Source organism: Patiria miniata, unplaced genomic scaffold (assembly GCF_015706575.1).
Source record: "Patiria miniata isolate m_02_andy unplaced genomic scaffold, ASM1570657v1 HiC_scaffold_25, whole genome shotgun sequence".
NCBI classification, from domain to species: domain Eukaryota; kingdom Metazoa; phylum Echinodermata; class Asteroidea; order Valvatida; family Asterinidae; genus Patiria; species Patiria miniata.
In genome coordinates, this window is record NW_024037064.1 from 4319968 (window position 1) to 4341736 (window position 21769).

The following is a 21769-nucleotide window of genomic DNA, read 5'->3' on the forward strand; positions in this document are numbered from 1 at the left end:
TTTTTTAGTTTTGGGCAGGTCATTACACCATTGTTCAATGTGCCTGGTTTTAGTAGGTTTTTCAACAACCTTTGTGTGGGGTGTCATATGTAATACAAAAAAATGGTTATTTCTTGGGTGGAGAAAACCAGAAAATCCTATTGGGAAAATTGTCAGGGTATCAATTGAAACAATTTTCTGAGCGGAAAAAAAATGGGAAGTTTTTTGGGAGTTATTTTGCTAACATCCCTACTTAATACTTACTAAAGGGCCTAACTTATTTGAAATACAACTACAGTTCCTCTTCAAAAAACAAATGAATTTGGTGTCACTTTATCCGGATCTTTTTTGATTAAACAGACTGGTTTGTTTCTGCAATAAAGTAGTTGATGCCCCGTAGCTTGCCGAAGTTTGGGAAAAAGAAACATTCTGGTACACCTACTAACTATAGTTTAACACCATGTCAGTGAGTGGAATGATGTGATTTTGTCTGATTCCATGTTGCAATATTACTTTAAATATTGTCCCCAGTTTTCGTCCTAATTTTTATGTTTTACTGGATCGTTGTTAAGGTCATACAGAGAGATTTATAAACTAAATCTGGCAAATTAAACTTCAAGAAAGATCAACTGTCAGCCAAATGTAGTGAGGGGGTGTGGCATCAGTGCAAAGTGCATTTGTGTGTAGTGAGAGGGCGTGGCATCACTGCACATTGCATTTGTGTGTAGTGAGGGGGCGGGGCATCAGTGCACAGTGCATTTGTGTGTAGTGAGAGGGCGTGGCATCACTGCGCATTGCATTTGTGTGTAGTGAGGGGGCGGGGCATCAGTGCACAGTGCATTTGTGTGTAGTGAGAGGGCGTGGCATCACTGCACATTTCATTTGTGTGTAGTGAGAGGGCGTGGCATCAGTGCACAGTGCATTTGTGTGTAGTGAGAGGGCGTGGCATCACTGCACATTGCATTTGTGTGTAGTGAGAGGGCGTGGCATCACTGCACATTGCATTTGTGTGTAGTGAGGGGGCGGGGCATCAGTGCACAGTGCATTTGTGTGTAGTGAGAGAGCGTGGCATCACTGCACATTGCATTTGTGTGTAGTGAGGGGGCGGGGCATCACTGCACATTGCATTTGTGTGTAGTGAGAGGGCGTGGCATCACTGCACATTGCATTTGTGTGTAGTGAGGGGGCGGGGCATCACTGCACATTGCATTTGTGTGTAGTGAGAGGGCGTGGCATCACTGCACATTGCATTTGTGTGTAGTGAGGGGGCGGGGCATCAGTGCACAGTGCATTTGTGTGTAGTGAGAGGGCGGGGCATCAGTGCACAGTGCATTTGTGTGTAGTGAGAGGGCGTGGCATCAGTGCACAGTGCATTTGTGTGTAGTGAGAGGGCGTGGCATCACTGCACATTGCATTTGTGTGTAGTGAGGGGGCGGGCATCAGTGCACAGTGCATTTGTGTGTAGTGAGAGGGCGTGGCATCAGTGCACAGTGCATTTGTGTGTAGTGAGAGGGCGTGGCATCAGTGCACAGTGCATTTGTGTGTAGTGAGAGGGCGTGGCATCACTGCACATTGCATTTGTGTGTAGTGAGGGGGCGGGGCATCACTGCACATTGCATTTGTGTGTAGTGAGGGGGCGGGCATCAGTGCACAGTGCATTTGTGTGTAGTGAGAGGGCGTGGCATCAGTGCACAGTGCATTTGTGTGTAGTGAGAGGGCGTGGCATCAGTGCACAGTGCAATTGTGTGTAGTGAGAGGGCGTGGCATCACTGCACATTGCATTTGTGTGTAGTGAGGGGGCGGGGCATCACTGCACGGTGCATTTGTGTGTAGTGAGAGGGTGTGGCATCACTGCACATTGCTTTTGTGTGTAGTGAGAGGGTGGGGCGTCACTGCACATTGCATTTGTGATTTTGTGTGTAGTGAGGGGGCGGGGCATCACTGCACATTACATTTGTGTGTATTGAGCGGGCAGGCGTCACTGCACATTGCATTTGTATGTAGTAAGGGGGTGGGGCATCACTGCACATTGTATTTGTGTGTGGGGTGGAGCATCACTGCACATTGCGTGGGTGTTTAGTGAGGGGGCGGGGCATCACTGCATATTGCATAAGTAAGTGGGTGAGTGCATTTGTCGTATTTCTTTTGATTTGGTTTAAAAATAAAATCTTGAAGTACTTTGTTTATTTCTGTAGTGTATTTATTCAGGGCGTCTTTCGATTTTGAAAAAACCTGACGCATTACACACAAAATTACAGATAATGACACTTTACAAAGGATATACAATCAGTGACCCAAATTGTCGGGGTTTGTGATTTCTGTTTGAAATCCGAGTGATTTCCTGTAGTTTCCTCAAAGATTTTAACCTTGCGAGACCAAGATACGAGTCACAGAGGCATGCCGTGAGCGGCTAGCTAACCCATCTGTACACATACTTAATATGGAAGAGGAATGTTAGGTGGGGAAATTGGTCATGGCTAGGCTCTGATCGACTGATACGATGGCCATGTACGGTCATATGTTTGCCTTATATGGACTAGTAAACTTATCAAACAACTGCCCTGGAATCGGTCCATTTTATTTCTTAAAGAGAAGATAAAAAAATGATATTTTTATCAACAGACTCTTAAAGTTGGCTTCATGCAGGTAATTTTATAGTGTAATTACTTTATGTGAAGAGTGTCAAAGGAATGGTTTGAAGTGTTTTGTTTGTTTACTTTTGTCTGGCTGGTCCAAAGTATGATTTTCAATGATATGTTTTTTTAATTATGTTTATTGTGGAATTTGTGGGTGGATACTTGGACCGATATCAGTTCCAATAGTTGACAGAATACAGTCCACCGACACCGGCGGCTTACATAAAGAGATGCAGGGTGATAATTACAGACGGTTCAAATGTCATTGATAAGTGGTGTTTGCATACATTGCATCAATGATGTGTCTCGTTGTTACACTTATTGTAGGTACGCATTGATGGTATTTGCTCATCACCTTCGGTTGAAGGTACATGTATTTGTTTCCTCAAGGTCAAAAGATAGAAGTGGGGTTGGATGGGAGTTGAATCCTTCGATGCTCAAGGGGTTGGGGAGGCGGGTGTGGCTGTCCGGATTTCATATTGGCACTATTAAGGTCCCTTCCAGACAGTGTGTGATGTTAAATGTATGATCAGCAAATAATGAGTATGGACATTCAGGCTCTGATACGGAGCATGGGGGTAAATGAGGAGAGGGAAAACATGGGCGGGGCATGCCCCTCCCTCCACACACTGCTGTTCTTGATGTTTTGAGAAACGCTGCACTACAATGAAGGACGTTGCCAAAACCTTACATCACTTTTTCATGCATTAACTATTCTGTCATTGTATCCAAGCAGTAACGGACTTGTTATCAACGTCACTGCACTGTCAGCTGCAATCATAACTTATATCAGCCGGTGCAATCATTCTAATATAAAATGGTCATTTCATGGATTTTATGTATGAATAACGCAGCTGATCTTTCCTGCTTCATGAAGCACATTCCGTCCTACTTTCTTGTTGACTGATAAATGTACTTTTAATTTCAAAATGTTTGTGACTGAATGATCCATAAAATCAATTAACCCTTACCCAACTGGACCCTCCAACGCATGCCATTATGTGCCTTAAGAAAATGGCATATGTTTTTTGCACGGCCCTCCAATATCTGCCATGTCATTTCAAGGGTAACTGGACAGGCACTCCAATACATGCCACAGAGAACAATGAGAGTCCTCTGATAACAAAGTGAGTGCCCCCAGCTGGTCAGTATCAGGCACCCTCCAGGGCCTCCAACTCCTGCCAATTGGAGCCTTCACTGTTAAGACAAACTATCTGCCAATAAACTGCAGCTGGAGGGCATTGGCATAACCAACTGACATGCAGTAAACTACCCTCAGAGAGTAAGGGTTAAGGCTTGCAATTTAAAGCTTTAAGCTCCAAATATTCAAAAGGAAGAAGCGAATTTCAACTTGTATCATTAAGTTGGTTGAAATTTTTCCTAGTCCTAGAGGGCCAGCCCAGTATCGTCTTGATAGCTTACGGACTGACTGACTGACTCCTCCCACCCCCCCCCCCCAACTAACTGACTGACTGTCACTTGTGACTAAGACTATGACTAAGTGTCCCCTGTGACTGGACCAGGACTAGGTTTGCAAGGCTTGCCAATTCTTGCCTTTCAAAGACAGGCATTTCCTAAGCCATACTCATAGTGCTTCTCAGCAAATTGTATTTCTTGCCTCGGCCCCATGTCGCCCTTGGATCTGGTGGAGATATATTGATGATGTTTTTTTCATCTGGACCAGTGATAAGGACAGTCTCTTGACCTTCACTAACCACATCAATTCCTTCCACAGAACCATCAAATTCACATCGGAGTTCTCGGCTCACCAAACCCACTTTCTGGATGTCACCGTCCGCAAGCAAGGCAACTCACTAACCACTGACCTGTATTCCAAACCCACAGACACCCACCAGTACCTCCACTCCTCCAGCTGTCACCCCAGGTACTGCAAAACTGGCATAGCGTTTAGCCAGGCACTCAGACTCAGAAGAATTTGTTCTAATGATTCTGATTTCTCCCGCCATACACAGATACTGAGGAACAACTTGGTGGCCAGGGGTCACAGCTCTCGCCAAGTTCATCGTGCCATTGCCAGAGCTGAAGCTATCCCCAGAAATCTAGCTCTCACGGGAAAGGCCCCTGATGCCATGGCCAAACCCATGATTCCCTTGGTCACCACGTTTCACCCCAATCTCCCTCCCCTTCGCAAAATCACTAATGACAATCATCATATCCTCCACACTTCAGATCGCCTTGCCCGCGCCATCCCCAACGGCCCCACATTGGCTTACAGGCGTCCTCGAAATCTACGGGACTTGATTGTTTGAGCTGAAGTCCCATCCTTAGATGCATCCCCTCCCACCCAGCATGGTACTTTCAAGTGCAGTTCCAGATGTGTTGTCTGCCAGATTCATATCCAGGAGTCTGACTCCTTTTCTGGCCACTCTTCTGTCACTACCCACAGAACCATTGGTAACATCACTTGTAACACCTCTAATGTCATATATCTCATTTCTTGCAGGGTCTGTGGAGTGCAGTATGTAGGTGAGACTAAGAATACGCTCAAGAAGCGTTTCTATGCCCACCGGTCAACGGTCAACACCAAGAACTAGACACCCCTGTTGGTCATCACTTCAACCTGCCTAACCACTCCATTTCTGATATGATTTTGCAGGGCATTGAATCTCTTGGCCATCGCAAGGACTCAGTTCGCCTCAGTAGAGAGAAAGTGTGGATGAATCGTCTTCGAACTATTCAACCACATGGTCTCAACATCCAACTTGGAAATGATTAATCCTTTTTTTCCTCCATTGTCTTCTGTTACAGATAATCCATCTGGTCTTCCTTGTTTGTGTTTACCCATCTTCCCCCATCTTTCATCCCTTTCCACCTCCATACTGTCCCCCCCCCCCCCCCCCATCATCCCTTCACTCTCACATTCTTTTGTCCGTTCCCACTCCCTGTGACCTTTGATCCTTCCCCTTTCTGGTCCCTCCCCTGTTCACACCAGACCCCTTGTGGTTTGCCATCTCCCTTTGTTTCTTTGTTCTCTCATCCACCCTCCCCTGCATCTTTCTACACCTTTCGGACTTAATCCTCCTTTTGTGTTTCTTCTTTCAGCCCTGCTTGTTTGTGTGCATCCCCATGTTAATGTATGTACCTCTGTCATTTCTGTTCTAGCCTCTGAAGAAGAACTTGCTAAGTTCGCAACATCAGGCCACATTAATTTTAAGATTTATATATTTCAGGTCCATCCAGTCAGTAAGCAGTTTGCAGCAGTTTTACTTTTTTACAAATTGTATTTTTGTTTACAGTTGATTTATGTTCTTTGTAATAAAAAGTAGTACAGGCAATATTGCTAATCTACCGTTTAATTTGAATACGGTGGGTACCCTAGTATGGAAGTGCAATAATTAAATGGAGTATAACAATAGGTCATGGATGTGCAGCAGTTCCAGCACTGACCCTCATGGATACAAAATGGCGGAGATATAATGGCTTCATATTAAAACATACCAATGTCAAATAAACGGATTACTCACAAACAAATGCTGCATGTACCATGGGCACACAGCATCCATGCAAGGGCGGATCCAGAACACAATTTTTGTGGGCCCCCCCCCCCCCCCAACTTTGGTCCCCCAAAAAAGTGGATCACAAAATTACGGCGTAGGGTTCGAGGCCCGATTTTTTTGGATTGTAAATGCTCTGTGGTGCGATCTGAGGCAATTTCTGACCACTTTGACCAATTTTGTTTTTGAAGAAAATATAATGTACGAAGGCCCCCGTTGCCCCCCCCCCCCCCGGATCCGCCCTTGCATCCATTTTGCTATATTGTCGTCTTCTCTGCATTGATCGTTGTCACTCATTGTCCATTTTTGTTTTTGTTTTTATCTATATGCAGGAAATAGTTTGCTTGTGTTGGAACGTGGTCTTAGTCTGACCAATAATGGGAAATCCTCAGAGTAGATTCGCTCCAAGAGGTTTGTTGAAGATGGACAATCATCAGCACTATACATGTACAAGGGCGGATCCAGGGGGGGGGGGGCCAAAGGGGGCCATGCCCCCCCCCCCCCCCCAAAACGAAACCAATTTTTTTTTTTTTTTTATGTGACATCGCAATAAAGGCAGGCAATGAGTACACCACCATCTTTTCCTCAAAAAACATTGGTTAAAGTGGTCAGAAATTGCCTCAGATCGCACCACAGAGCATCTAGAATCCAAAAAATTTTCGGGGCCCTTACGGGCCCCGAACCCCACGCCGAAATTTTTTTGACCCACTTTTTGGGGGGACCAATTTTTTTTTTTGGCCCCCCCCAAAATTGTGTTCTGGATCCGCCCTTGTACATGTATTGCAATTTGAAATCTGCTTTACACCTGGTCTATGTATTAATGCTCACACAAAATCTCGAAACCTCCCTCACAGCACTTGAAATGTGCATGCATATGACCCCCCCACGGCACGCTCCGAGCGAACCGAAAATCATCGCTCGATCATATGCGTGCACGTTTCAAGTGTCAGGTTGGCTCAGTGCGGAAAGGGCATATATTTCATCATTTTAGCCCCAACAAACGACAAAATCCAGCAATGTTTGTTCTGCACATATTTTGTGAGTATATGTCATGAGGTGTAGTGTGGAGTTTGGGGGCAAACTGTGCAGCGGTTCTGTGGGAAATTTCTGCATTTTGATGGACGTTTTTGTACTTAACCCTTTCATGCCCACATTGTTTATTGACTTGGCTCTCCCCAGGACCAAATTGTTTGCTCAGTCATGCGGAAATCACTAGAGAGTGAAAAAAATGAGCACGAGTCAAAAACTCACTTTTTTCAACCCAGTTTTTCACTACCAAGGAGTGATTAAAATCATAGGTGTTGTGTGTAAAGTTTGTTCCTTGAACCTTACCCTTTTATGTGATGTAAAAATGAAGTCCATACGTGCAAATATAAGAAAGTTATGCCTTTTTGTTCATCTGGTCCCAATTATCAAACTGCAAGCCATTTCACCACATGACCAAATGGCACTCCATACCTCACATTGTGCGTGGATACTTCTGAAGCACTTTTCTCATTTTTTTGTAATGGTAACACTATGAATAAACCACACCAATAGAAAGATCCGAAAACACTCTTTCAGCTGGTATATAGTTGATGTATGGGCGGCCAAACACATCAACATGCCACCTTTCTGAAAAGCAGTGAATATATCTGTGCTGAGGGTGTTTTGTGTGTGGTTTCCTGGTCGACTAAAGTCGCCCATGGGAACCAGCAGGGGGGTACTTCTTGTCGACAAAAGTCGCCCATGGTAAGGAAAGGGTTAAAGGGAATATACATCATTTGCTTTTGCTGTAATTTTCAGAAATGGATTGAATTGGGGGGTTGGAAATACATGTATATAGCAAATAATAGTTACACTAAATTTTTTGAGGTTTTGGGTTCGAAAATGCTATAAAAACCAAGAAAAACAATCATTTTCCTTTAGTCTGGTTCCCTGACTCCATATAAGAAGAAACAGAGCAGTTTACATACATTGGGGAATTGTAAGGTCAGGGAACCAGTCTAGCTGGCTTGCACCCGTTCATAGGTGTGTAATCGATTGCAAACAAGTGCGATGGTCAATTGGGGCCAGTATTTGAAAAAAGCCAGTTTTTTTCCAACGCTGGTCGGCCGACCAGCGTTGGAAATAGATACAAAAATACCACTTTTCTTGAAAATGACAGTATACCAGGTGCCATGATTTTACAGGATGCTTTACACTGTCATTCACTAACAGTCCAGCAAGGTATTTCAAAATGATTTGGTAGTTTTATTTTTTGATGTTTGCAAATGTTGTATTTTCCCTTTAATAAGTGTTTTGTGCTGAAAACAATTTTGCGGAGTTCTTAATCTATGAGGCTCGTCCACTATGTGGAGCCTCATAGTTCTAGGAGCAGCCTCTGTGGGAATTGAAAATACAAACGATGGTGGTTAGGTTCACATACCTTTGGGAAGAAAAGAGAAATTTCACCTTCAATTCAGGAAACATCCTTGTCACACACTCCTTGTTGTTAATTTGTCACCTGACCTATCACAGGGCACTTTGATTGATCACCAATCCAGGTGACCAAGCAAAGTGCCCTGTGATTGGTCTGTCTAATGCCAGTCAATTTTTCCTGAATTCAAAATGGTAGTGCTCTATTAACTGACCTTTTTAGCCATTACATGTATGTTTGTGCTCTCTTAATTTGTAAATGCCTCTTTTCAGTGCTATTTACAGTGTATAAACAAATGTAATTACATTTAATACAAATTTCTTTTCAGAAACAAACTTGGATGATGAGCACCCCCAAGTTCCAGGTACCGGTAAGTTATAAAGCCTTTACAATAGCGTACCTCATACATGTACATATTCACACATAGGTTCTGGGTAAGTTATAAAGCCTATACTATAGCTCATACATATTCACGCCCAAGTTCTGGGTAAGTTGTAGATCCTTATATACATTTACACTGTGTAGTTATTTTGGACAAATATCAGCAAGTATCTCACTCACTTTGAACCGGAGCAACCCTCACATTGTTCCGAGGTATCTCACTGGAATCGGAGCAAACACCGCATCGTATACATGTACATGTATCATTTCTAGCACGATGCTGCTCAGGTAGCCCCCATTGATAGCAAGAGTTTTTTACCTGCTATTTCACAAAGCAAAACCCTTGCCCTGCGTGCCCGCAGCTACCGTTACTTTTCTGCAACCAGGTTTAGTCAGCATGCGTCAGTTGGTAACTGAATGATTCTTGGACTTCTTGGAAAACAATGATAATCAAAGTCTGTCTGGGTAACAAACGTTATGTCAGAGAAGATTTCAGTATTTCCTCATGTCAGTTCTTCAGACCATTGAACAGTTGAGCAAAAGAAGGAATTGGGTTAACAGGGCCTTTAATTACTATTCTTATTTGTGAGAAAGTATCTTCATCGATTAAAAAAAACTGTTTGAAACTCATTGAAACTGTTTCCTTCTGTCCAGTGACAAACATTATGTTCACCAGGCATCCTCCACCCTATAATTTCTTAAGGGTGTGGAAAGTTTGCTTAAAAGATCACTCAATATTAACATTGATGGTATTAAATAATAATTTGAATAAAATTTACTGAATTTGTTCATCTTGCCTTGAAATTATTAGGAACAAAAATGTCTGTCCACTTGACGAGCGTTACATCTTTACGATGTACCTTTCATAGCTTCTTGATCGTGAATTTTCTGGATTAAAGGGAATGTACAACATTTTGCTTTCGCTGCAATATTCAGTAATAAATGGATTTGGAGAATTAGTATGTTATAGCAAATATTGTTAAAAATGACTTGTTTCACGTTATGGGATCGTAGATGCTGGAAAAACTATGAAAACCAATCATGTTCTTGTAGTCTGGCTCCCAGACCCCATTCTGAGGTATCTTACTTGCTCACTTAATTGGAATCGGAGCAAACACCGCATCGTATGTACATGTACAAGTACATGTATCATTCCGTCCGCAATACTGCTCAGGTAGCCCCCCCCCCCCCCCATTGATGGCAAGAGTTTTGTACCAGCTATTTCACAAAGCAACTGCCCTTACCCTGCCCGCAGCTACCGGTATTTTTCTGCAACCAGGTTTGGTCAATGACCATAGTGTGCATGCATCAGTTGGTAACGGAATGATGTTTGGACTTCCATTAAAAAAAACAATGATTATCAAAGTCTGCCTGTGTAACAAACGTTATGTCAAAGAAGATTTCAGTATTTCCTCATGTCAAGTTCTTCAGACGATTGAACAGTTGAGCAAAAGATGGACTGGAGTTTAGAGCCTTTAATTACTATTGTCATTTGTTAGAAAGGATCTTCATGGATTAAACAAAATTGAAACTGTTTTCTTCTGTCCCAGTGACAGACATTATGTTCATGGCATCCTCCAACCTATAATTGCTTAACGATGTGGAAAGTTTGCTTGAATGATCACTCAATATTAACATTGATTCCAGTATAATATTAAATTTGAATCAAATTTACTGAATTTGTTCATCTTGCCTTGAAGTATGGATAGGAAAACAAGTGTCTGTCTACTTGACAAGCGTTACTTCTTTGCGATTTACCTTTCATAGCTTCTTTAATATTGATCTTGATCTTTTTGGAATAACAAGCATACAGAGGAAAGGTATGTGCAAGCAAAAAATTGAAAAATTTTGCCGTTGGAAAATCGTGCTCAATGATACGCAGTTGAAACATTTAGTATGGACAGACCGTTTTACAGGTACATTTAATATTTCATTTTCAGAATCAAATGTGGACGATGGGAAGCCCCAAGTTGCAGGTAAGTTATAGAGCCTAACAAACCCTTTGCATGGTGCGCCATGACAATGGGCAGGTATTTGTTTCTGGGTGATACACTTGATTAGGTACTTTGTGCTTGTATTGTAACTAAATTTAAATAAAACCTGCCCGCTGTCATGGCGCACCTTGCAAACGGTCTATATAGTGGGGGTTTTTTTTACAAATATTTTGATGATCAGCCATGCTGATATATTTCAATTCTATCAAAAATCTAATGCTTGTTTATTTTGGTTTATCAATGAACTACTTTTTCTACAACCAGGTTTAGTCAATGATCATAGTGCACATTTGTCAATTATTCTTAGACTCCTCTTTGAAAAATAAAGATTGTAAACAGGTTTTTAAAGTGGACAGTGGCTGGATTGGAGACTAATCTGTTTTACTTTTTTCTTCTTCATAATTTTAGAAGAGACATCTTCACCAGCAGTTGAAGATATTCCTTCTACCCATCCCAGTGAGTCAGCATATTTCATATTTTGATCTGAGACAGAGGAATTAATCAGAATCAGAATATTTTCTTTGTTTTTGTTGGCTGCTTGCTGCGAGGCAACACAGACAAGAAAATGTGTATCTCTTTGTCTTTGATTTGTTTTTAAGCAGATTAGTAAAGAATTAGAGTGAGATTTGAACGGTAACGTCTGAATCACGGTTCCAGTGCTCTATTAACTGAGCTATTTAGCCATATTTTGCGTTCTTCTGATTTGTATGCCTCTTTTCACAGTGCAGTGCTATTTTTACTGTAAAGGCAAATGCAGTACATTGAATATTATTTTCTTTTCAGAAACAAACTTGGATGATGAGCTCCCCACTGTTCCGGGTAAGTTATAAAGCCTCTTCTATACCTCATACATATTCACGCCCAAGTTCTGCATCAATTATGAAGCCTATACTTTACCTTATACATATTCACGCCCAAGTTCTGGGTAAGTTATAGATCCTTACATACATTTACAATGTGTTTAGTATTTTTTGACAAATAAGATCAGTGATGTTAATTTTAATTGATGATCAGCGAGTATCTCACTCACTTTGAACCAGAGCAACCATCGTATCGCACCGGTATATAGCATTCTGAGGTATCTTACTTGCTCACTTAATTGGAATCGGAGCAAACACCGCATCGTATGTACATGTACAAGTACATGTATCATTCCGAGCGCAATACTGCTCAGGTAGCCCCCATTGATAGCAAGAGTTTTGCACCAGCTATTTCACAAAGCAACTGCCCTTACCCTGCCTGCAGCTACCGGTATTTTTCTGCAACCAGGTTTAGTCAATGACCATAGTGTGCATGCGTCAGCTGGTAACGGAATGATTCTTGGACTTCCATTAAAAAAACAACAATGATGATCAAAGTCTGCCTGTGTAACAAATGTTATGTCAGAGAAGATTCCAGTATTTCCTCATGTCAAGTTTTTCTGACGATTGAACAGTTGAGCAAAGATGGACTGGAGTTTAGGGCCTTTAATTACTATTCTCATTTGTTAGAAAGGATCTTCATGGATTAAACAATTGAAACTGTTTTCTTCTGTCCCAGTGACAGACATTATGTTCGTGGCATCCTCCAACCTATAATTGCTTAACGATGTGGAAAGTTTGCTTGAATGATCACTCAATATTAACATTGATTCCAGTATAATATTAAATTTGAATAAAACTTACTGAATCTGTTCATCTTGCCTTCAATTATTGATAGGAAAACAAGTGTCTGTCTACTTGACAAGCGTTACTTCTTTGCGATTTACCTTTCATAGCTTCTTTAATATTGATCTTGATCTTTTTGGAATAACAAGCATACAGAGCAAAGGTATGTGCAAGCAAAAGATTAAAAAATTTTGCTGTTGGAAAATCGTGCTCAATGATACGCAGTTGAAACATTTAGTATGGACAGACCGTTTTACAGGTACATTTAATATTTCATTTTCAGAATCAAATGTGGACGATGGGAAGCCCCAAGTTGCAGGTAAGTTATAGAGCCTAACAAACCCTTTGCATGGTGCGCCATGACAATGGGCAGGTATTTGTTTCTGGGTGATACACTTGATTAGGTACTTTGTGCTTGTATTGTAACTAAATTTAAATAAAACCTGCCCGCTGTCATGGCGCACCTTGCAAACGGTCTATATAGTGGGGGTTTTTTTTAACAAATATTTTGATGATCAGCCATGCTGATATATTTCAATTCTATCAAAAATCTAACGCTTTATATTTTGGTTTATCAATGAACTACTTTTTCTACAACCATGTTTAGTCAATGATCATAATGCACATTTGTCAATGATTCTTAGACTCCTCTTTGAAAAATAAAGATTGTAAACAGGTTTTTAAAGTGGAAACTGGCTGGATTGGAGACTAATCTGTTTTACTTTTTTCTTCTTCATAATTTTAGAAGAGACATCTTCACCAGCAGTTGAAGACATTCCTTCTACCCATCCCAGTGAGTCAGCATTATTCATATTTTGATCTGAGACAGAGGAATCAATCAGAATCAGAGTATTTTCATTTTCCTGTTGGCTGCTTGCTGCAAGGCAACACAGACGAGAAAAGATGTATCTCTTTGTCTTTGATTTGTTTTTAAGCAGATTAGTAAGGAATTAGAGTGAGATTTGCACAGTAACCTCTGAATCACCGTTCCAGTGCTCTATTTACTGACCTACATTGTACTCAACCATATTTTGTGTTCTCCAGATTTGTATGCCTCTTTTCACAGTGCGGTGCTATTTTTACTGTAAAGGCAAATACAGTACATTGAATATTATTTTCTTTTCAGAAACAAACTTGGATGATGAGCTCCCCACTGTTCCGGGTAAGTTATAAAACCTATACTATACCTCATACATATTCACGCCCAAGTTCTGCATAAGTTATAAAGCCTATACTTTACCTTTAATATACATATTCACGCCCAAGTTCTGGGTAAGTTATATATCCTTACGTAAATTTACATTGTGTTTAGTATTTTTTGACAAATAAGATCAGTGATGTTAATTTTAATTGATGATCAGCGAGTATCTCACTCACTTTGAACCGGAGCAACCATCGTATCGCACCGGTATATACCATTCTGAGGTATCTTACTTGCTCACTTAATTGGAATCGGAGCAAACACCGCATCGTATGTACATGTACAAGTACATGTATCATTCCGTCCGCAATACTGCTCAGGTAGCCCCCCCCCCCCCCCCCCCATTGATGGCAAGAGTTTTGTACCAGCTATTTCACAAAGCAACTGCCCTTACCCTGCCCGCAGCTACCGGTATTTTTCTGCAACCAGGTTTGGTCAATGACCATAGTGTGCATGCATCAGTTGGTAACGGAATGATTCTTGGACTTCCATTAAAAAAAACAATGATTATCAAAGTCTGCCTGTGTAACAAACGTTATGTCAAAGAAGATTTCAGTATTTCCTCATGTCAAGTTCTTCAGACGATTGAACAGTTGAGCAAAAGATGGACTGGAGTTTAGAGCCTTTAATTACTATTGTCATTTGTTAGAAAGGATCTTCATGGATTAAACAAAATTGAAACTGTTTTCTTCTGTCCCAGTGACAGACATTATGTTCATGGCATCCTCCAACCTATAATTGCTTAACGATGTGGAAAGTTTGCTTGAATGATCACTCAATATTAACATTGATTCCAGTATAATATAAAATTTGAATCAAATTTACTGAATTTGTTCATCTTGCCTTGAAGTATGGATAGGAAAACAAGTGTCTGTCTACTTGACAAGCGTTACTTCTTTGCGATTTACCTTTCATAGCTTCTTTAATATTGATCTTGATCTTTTTGGAATAACAAGCATACAGAGGAAAGGTATGTGCAAGCAAAAAATTGAAAAATTTTGCCGTTGGAAAATCGTGCTCAATGATACGCAGTTGAAACATTTAGTATGGACAGACCGTTTTACAGGTACATTTAATATTTCATTTTCAGAATCAAATGTGGACGATGGGAAGCCCCAAGTTGCAGGTAAGTTATAGAACCTAACAAACCCTTTGCATGGTGCGCCATGACAATGGGCAGGTATTTGTTTCTGGGTGATACACTTGATTAGGTACTTTGTGCTTGTATTGTAACTAAATTTAAATAAAACCTACTCGCTGTCATGGCGCACCTTGCAAACGGTCTATATATTTTTTTTATAAATATTTTGATGATCAGCCATGCTGATATATTTCATTTCTATCAAAAATCTAACGCTTTATATTTTGGTTTATCAATGAACTACTTTTTCTACAACCAGGTTTAGTCAATGATCATAGTGCACATTTGTCAATGATTCTTAGACTCCTCTTTGAAAAAAAATGATTGTAAACAGGTTTTTAAAGTGGACAGTGGCTGGATTGGAGACTAATCTGTTTTACTTTTTTCTTCTTCATAATTTTAGAAGAGACATCTTCACCAGCAGTTGAAGATATTCTTTCTACCCATCCCAGTGAGTCAGCATATTTCATATTTTGATCTGAGACAGAGGAATCAATCAGAATCAGAGTATTTTCATTTTTTTTGTTGGCTGCTTGCTGCAAGGCAACACAGACAAGAAAATGTGTATCTCTTTGTCTTTGATTTGTTTTTAAGCAGATTAGTAAAGAATTAGAGTGAGATTTGAACGGTAACGTCTGAATCACGGTTCCAGTGCTCTATTAACTGAGCTATTAAGCCATATTTTTGCGTTCTTCTGATTTGTATGCCTCTTTTCACAGTGCAGTGCTATTTTTACTGTAAAGGCAAATGCAGTACATTGAATATTATTTTCTTTTCAGAAACAAACTTGGATGATGAGCACCCCAATGTTCCGAGTAAGTTATAAAGCCTCTTCTATACCTCATACATATTCACGCCCAAGTTCTGCATAAATTATAAAGCCTAAACTTTACCTTATACATATTCACGCCCAAGTTCTGGGTAAGTTATAGATCCTTACATAAATTGACATTGTGTTTAGTATTTTTTGACAAATAAGATCAGTGATGTTAATTTTAATTGATGATCAGCGAGTATCTCACTCACTTCGAACCGGAGCAACCATCGTATCGCACCGGTATATACCATTCTGAGGTATCTTACTTGCTCACTTAATTGGAATCGGAGCAAACACTGCATCGTATGAACATGTACAAGTACATGTATCATTCCGAGCGCAATACTGCTCAGGTAGCCCCCATTGATAGCAAGAGTTTTGTACCAGCTACCGGTACTTTTCTGCAACCAGGTTTAGTTAATGACCATAGTGTGCATGCGTCAGTTGGTAACGGAATGATTCTTGGACTTCCATTAAAAAAAATAATGATAATCAAAGTCTGCCTGTGTAACAAACGTTATGTCAAAAAAGATTTCAGTATTTCCTCATGTCAAGTTCTTAAGACGATTGAACAGTTGAGCAAAAGATGGACTGGAGTTTAGGGCCTTTAATTACTATTGTCATTTGTTAGAAAGGATCTTCATGGATTTAAACAAAATTGAAACTGTTTTTTTCTGTCCCAGTGGCAGACATTATGTTTATGGCATCCTCCACCCTATAATTGCTTAACGATGTGGAAAGTTTGCTTGAATGATCACTCAATATTATTACATTGATGCCAGTATTAAATATTAATTTGAATAGAATTTACTTAATTTGTTCATCTTGCCTTGAATTATGGTAAGAAAAAAAGTGTCTGTCTACTTGACAAGCGTTACTTCTTTGCGATTTACCTTTCATAGCTTCTTTGATATTGATCTTGATCTTTTTGGAATAACAAGCATACAGAGCAAAGGTATGTGCAAGCAAAAAAATTAAAAATTTTGCTGTTGGAAAATCCTACTCAATGTCCCAGTGTACTATTTAGTGCGGCCAGACTATAATGCAGGTACATTTAATATTTCATTTTCAGAATCAAATGTGGACGATGGGAAGCCCCACGTTTCAGGTAAGGTATAAAAGCCTAAGACACCCTTTGCATGGTGTGCCATGACAGTGGGTAAGTCTGGGTAGGCATACACCGCGTTATGGGGAAGTTTTTTATTGTTAGGCAAATATTAGGACCGAGTTATGGGGACTTTCTGCTGTCCCCATAGCATTTTCGGTCCCCACAAATACCTTGTGGCGACGAGTGTAAGTCCCCACAACTACGGAATAAGTAAATGTGTGTTTTTGTGTGATACACTCATTGGTCTCCATTAGGAAGACGGGATAGGACACAGCACCCTCCATCTTGTGCACGCACGCGTAGTCATCGGTGAGGGTTTGAAAGTTTGAAATGCGTTCGTCACACACGGACCATGCAGCATGCGCACGTCACGCAAGTGCAGTCGCAAACATTAAACCCGCACTGTACTACCCAGCTGTTTGTGTCCACGTTTTCCGAATCTTCACTGCGTGCAAGTGTACGCGTGTCCTATCCAGTCTTACTAATGGAGATCAATGGATACACTTGATTAGGTACTTTGTGCTTGTATTGTAACTAAATTTAAATAAAACCTGCCTGCTGTCATGGCGCAACTTGCAAATGGTCTATATAGTTTTTTGGTTTTTTTTTTAAATACAATTAGTAATATTTATTTTGATGATCAGCCATGCTGCTATATTTCAATTTCATCAGTTCTTTCAATCAACTGCTTTTTCTACAACCAGGTTTAGTCAATGATCATAGTGCACATGTGTCAATGATTCTTAGACTCCTCTTTGAAAAATAAAGACTGTAACTGGTTTCCAAAGTTGACAGTGGCTGGATTGGAGACTAATCTGTTTTACTTTTTCTTCTTCATAATTTTAGAAAAGGCATCTTCACCAGCAGTGCAAGACATTCCTGCTACCCATCCCCGTGAGTCACCATATTTCTAAGTTTGATCTGAGACAGAGGAATCAATCAGAATCAGAATTTGTTTTTTGACAGCTTGTTGCCAAGAAACAGTGACAGAAAAGTCGTATCTCTTTGTCTTAGCGTTTTTAAGCAGATTAGTATAGAAATTCACTAGAGTGAGATTTGATCAGACAACCTCTGAATCACCGTTCAAGTGCTCTATTAGCTGACCTATTTAGCCATATTTTGCATTTTTCTGATTTGTATGCCTCTTCACAGAGCAAAATTCACTATTCTTACTTATTAGTACTCAATAATTAGGAAAGAAAGGCATAAAACTCTGTGTGTATTTTCATGTCAAAATATCCGGTAAACTTCCCAACATTTTTATTGGATTTTTATGCCCCACGGCGAAGCCGAAGGGGCATACTGTTTCCGCCTTGTCCTTCCGTGGGTGGGTGGGTGGGTGTGTGGATGGGTTTGTGGGTGGGTGTGTGTGTCCGGACAAATCTTGTCAGCGCGATAACTTGAGAAATACTTAACATATGAACTTCAAATTTGGTTTGTGGATTGTCCTTGGTAATCCTAAGAAGCCTTTTGCATTTGGGGCCGAAAGGTCAAGGGTCAAGGTCACAGTGGCTGAAACAATAGAAATTTTGCCAGCGCGATAACTTGAGAAATACTTTACATATGAACTTCAAATTTGGTTTGTGGATTGTCCTTGGCAATTCTAAGAAGCCTTTTGCATTTGGGGCCAAAAGGTCAAGGGTCAAGGTCACAGTGACTAAAACAAAAGAAATTTTGTCAGCGCGATAACTTGAGAAATACTTTACATATGAACTTCAAATTTGGTTTGTGTATTGTTCTTGGTAATCCTAAGAAGCCTATTGCATTTGGGGCCGAAAGGTCAGGGTCAAGGTCACAGTAGCTAAAACAATAGAAATCTTGTATTTATTCTGAGATCATAGGGATTAGGGATTAATTCATATTAAACCTACAGAAGACACTAATGCTGTCAATGAACGTTCCATTTGACCAAGGTACATGTACATGTAAGTTGATGTTAGAGTGGTGTTTTGTCATGGAAACAGTCACGGTTGCGGGGCATTTGTGTTTGTAAACACACCTGACTTGTTTACAATTATTTTTTCCAGTATGATTACGATTGATCGAGTCGTTGGTTGTTGAATGGTACGGTTGGATTTGCTTTGGTTCAAAAGCCACCCAAAAACCCACATTGTTGGCAATTAACCGTATTTTCAGATGAACTGTTGCAATTACATCTGACTTTACAGTCTTTTCAACCCTCTGATGCTCGCCCCGGGCAAATTCACCCCTACTCGTTTAACACTAAAGTTTTCGCCCCGGGGATAAGATTTTTCAACCCTGGTCCCAAGCAGGGGTGAGCTCGCTCCAGGGATGAGCAATCTTGGGGGTGGCTGGGGGTGGCGCAGGGATGAAAATTTCAAGTGAGAAACGTGGTACGGTTGGATTTGCTTTGGTTCAAAAGCCACCCAAAAACCCACATTGTTTGCAATTAACCGTATTTTCAGATGAACTGTTGCAATTACATCTGACTTTACAGTCTTTTCAACCCTCTGATGCTCGCCCCGGGGCAAATTCACCCCTTCTCGTTTAACACTAAAGTTTTCGCCCTGGGGAAAGTGTCTTGCCCTGGGGATAAGATTTTTCCACCCTGGTCCAAAGCAGGGGTGAGCTCGCCCCGGGGATGAGCAATCTTGGGGGTGGCTGGGGGGTGGCGCAGGGATGAAAATTTCAAGTGAGAAACGTGGTTTATTTTAACCTCCATGTCGCCCCGGGCCACCCCCGAGATTTGGTCTAGTGAGAAAAGGCCTATTGTTCCAATGCCAAACCCCTGTGTGTATGGTCTTGGCCCAAGACGTCAGTGATCAAGAGAGATAGTTTCATTGTTGTGTAGCGCACTTGCATAAATGATTTTGTACTTTCTCTCACCAATATCTTGGTCATTTCGTAGCAATGGGGCGTGGCCATTTTATGTAAATAAGACTGTCTGTATAAATTTGAACAATCATAGTCATTTTTATAGCTCCATGCTTGATCACCGCACGTATAGCGCGAATGTCCACAACCGTCAGGTGAGCCATGAAACCTTTTTTTCAATCGCTAATTGGTTCCCTATAAAGTGATGGTGCTCGATCACCGCACATAGGCCAGGGCGTACGTTTACAACCATTGGGCGAGCCATATAACCTTTTCTCAGTCGCTGATTGATTCCTTAGGAAAGCCTGGGAAAAACACTAAAGAAAAAGTTAAAACCACTGAAACAAAATGGCTAAGAATTAGTGCAAGTACATGTATATAGGCCTGCCGGTCTAATTGTTGTGCCATTAGAGGGTATATATATGCATCCTCCACTATCGATCAATAGCGTCGTGGGCCAAGACTACTGTGTGTGCTGTTGTACAGTGTACTGATCGTTAATACTTGGCCAAAATATTAGTTATGACAGAAAGTGTAATTACTAAAGTGGAGTATTCACTGTATTTACTGTACACAGACATGTAAATGCACAGTCGGGACAAAGGTTTTTGGTTTGCTTTAACGGCAATTTCACCATTATGAAAGGTACATATCAGTGACAAAACCAATAAACCATTATACCTAAATAACAATTTAGAAAAATGATCCACAACTCCTAGTCTGTTTAGTCTCCTTGACCATGACCAGGTAATGGCTGTACATGTAAAAGATTCGATAAATACATTGTCAGGTTTATTCACTGAGCTTTTAAAAGCTCTGTATAATACTGACATGACATTCAATTGCCCATAACCAGAATTTGTATTTGCAGTATTTGTATTAATCCTAACTCCCTAGGGGTTTTTGCTAGGACTAGTGCAGTGCCCGTCTAAAATGTGCATGTTCGGGAAGGGCAAATTTCTTTGCCGCTGGTATTGGTTGCATGTTTTCACAGGTTGAATGCACTCACGTCAAAGTTTGTGCCAAATTTGAAGTTGTTTAGGCTAGTGGTTTTCGAAAAAGCTGCAAAATAATAGCGCAGATATTTACCCCTTCTGGACAATGGTATTGCCCTGCAGTAAGGATGCTCAGTCGACCACCTAATGTGCCCGTGTAGCCACCACGTACGTGTACATACGGAAACATGGTATGCAGTGCCATTCACCCACATTGGACAATATGGTATCGCCCTACAATGCACGTGCGCGTGCCCGTCCTTTTTGCATTGTTTACGTCATATTGAGTACGTGCACTTTAGCCTAAAACATGACGTAAACAATTGAAAAGAACATCAGTGCGTGGTGGTCTAGGCTATAATTTGCCACGTTTGCCTCAGAAAATGTTGCTCTTTTGCAGCTTTTTCGAGAACCGCTCGTCCAAACAACTTCAAAGTTGGCACTACACATTCTGGTGTCCCGTTCAAGACACCCGCCGATTTTCAACTTCATACAATGCCCGGTTCTGGAGATAATCGAAATACAGACAGACAGACACACACACACAGATTCCTGGAATTATAGTATAGATGCAACCTCAGTCCTGCAAAATCCTCCAACTGCCTTCATGTAAAAATCGCATACAGCCTTAATCCTGCAAAATCCTCAATTATTTCTTTATAATGTGGTCCTTGGAGGGGTGACCATGCCTCAATCCTGCAAATCTTCCAGCAATCACTGTCAATTGGTAGAGGCTGAGCCAGTGACATCCTGGAGCAGTGCAGATGATGCACGCATATATTTTGCACTAAATTTAGTCGGGCACCATTTGCACACGGTGTTGTAATTTTGTTATTGTGCATCTGGAAGCCGAGTGAGGGAGCGATGGTCGTGTATCTCGGGGAATCTGAAAATGCATTTCAATTATCGCAGTATGTAAGAGAGCAGACTAATGACCAGCCTGGCAGGTCGAGTCGAGATCGTAAGTGGGTGCAGACTTCCCAAGCCTTATGGCCTTACTGAGGTCACCTCAAGCTCCACTCTAAAGGATATTTTTGAGAGTTTTAAGGGGATCGAAGTGTCATCTGCAACATATCAGCCCACATTTGAAAAAAAAAGTGGGGTAAAAAAAAAAACCTGCGTC

At 40.9% G+C, this 21769-nt stretch overlaps 1 protein-coding gene across 2 annotated transcripts in view; it reads left to right on the plus strand.

The window, feature by feature from the left end:
- Window positions 1-21769, plus strand: part of LOC119733211 — a 50269-nt gene that overhangs the window by 18614 nt on the left and 9886 nt on the right. Inside the window, exons 4-16 of one of the 2 annotated variants that reach the window (XM_038206797.1) lie at window positions 6463-6541; window positions 8857-8898; window positions 10850-10885; window positions 11312-11359; window positions 11687-11722; window positions 12833-12868; window positions 13295-13342; window positions 13676-13711; window positions 14841-14876; window positions 15295-15342; window positions 15671-15706; window positions 16781-16816; window positions 17663-17710. In XM_038206797.1, the coding sequence (XP_038062725.1) occupies window positions 6508-6541; window positions 8857-8898; window positions 10850-10885; window positions 11312-11359; window positions 11687-11722; window positions 12833-12868; window positions 13295-13342; window positions 13676-13711; window positions 14841-14876; window positions 15295-15342; window positions 15671-15706; window positions 16781-16816; window positions 17663-17710 (520 nt within the window). In that variant the 5' untranslated portion in view covers window positions 6463-6507. The remainder of the gene's footprint in view (window positions 1-6462; window positions 6542-8856; window positions 8899-10849; window positions 10886-11311; window positions 11360-11686; window positions 11723-12832; window positions 12869-13294; window positions 13343-13675; window positions 13712-14840; window positions 14877-15294; window positions 15343-15670; window positions 15707-16780; window positions 16817-17662; window positions 17711-21769) is intronic. The other variant, XM_038206798.1, reaches the window with a different exon arrangement.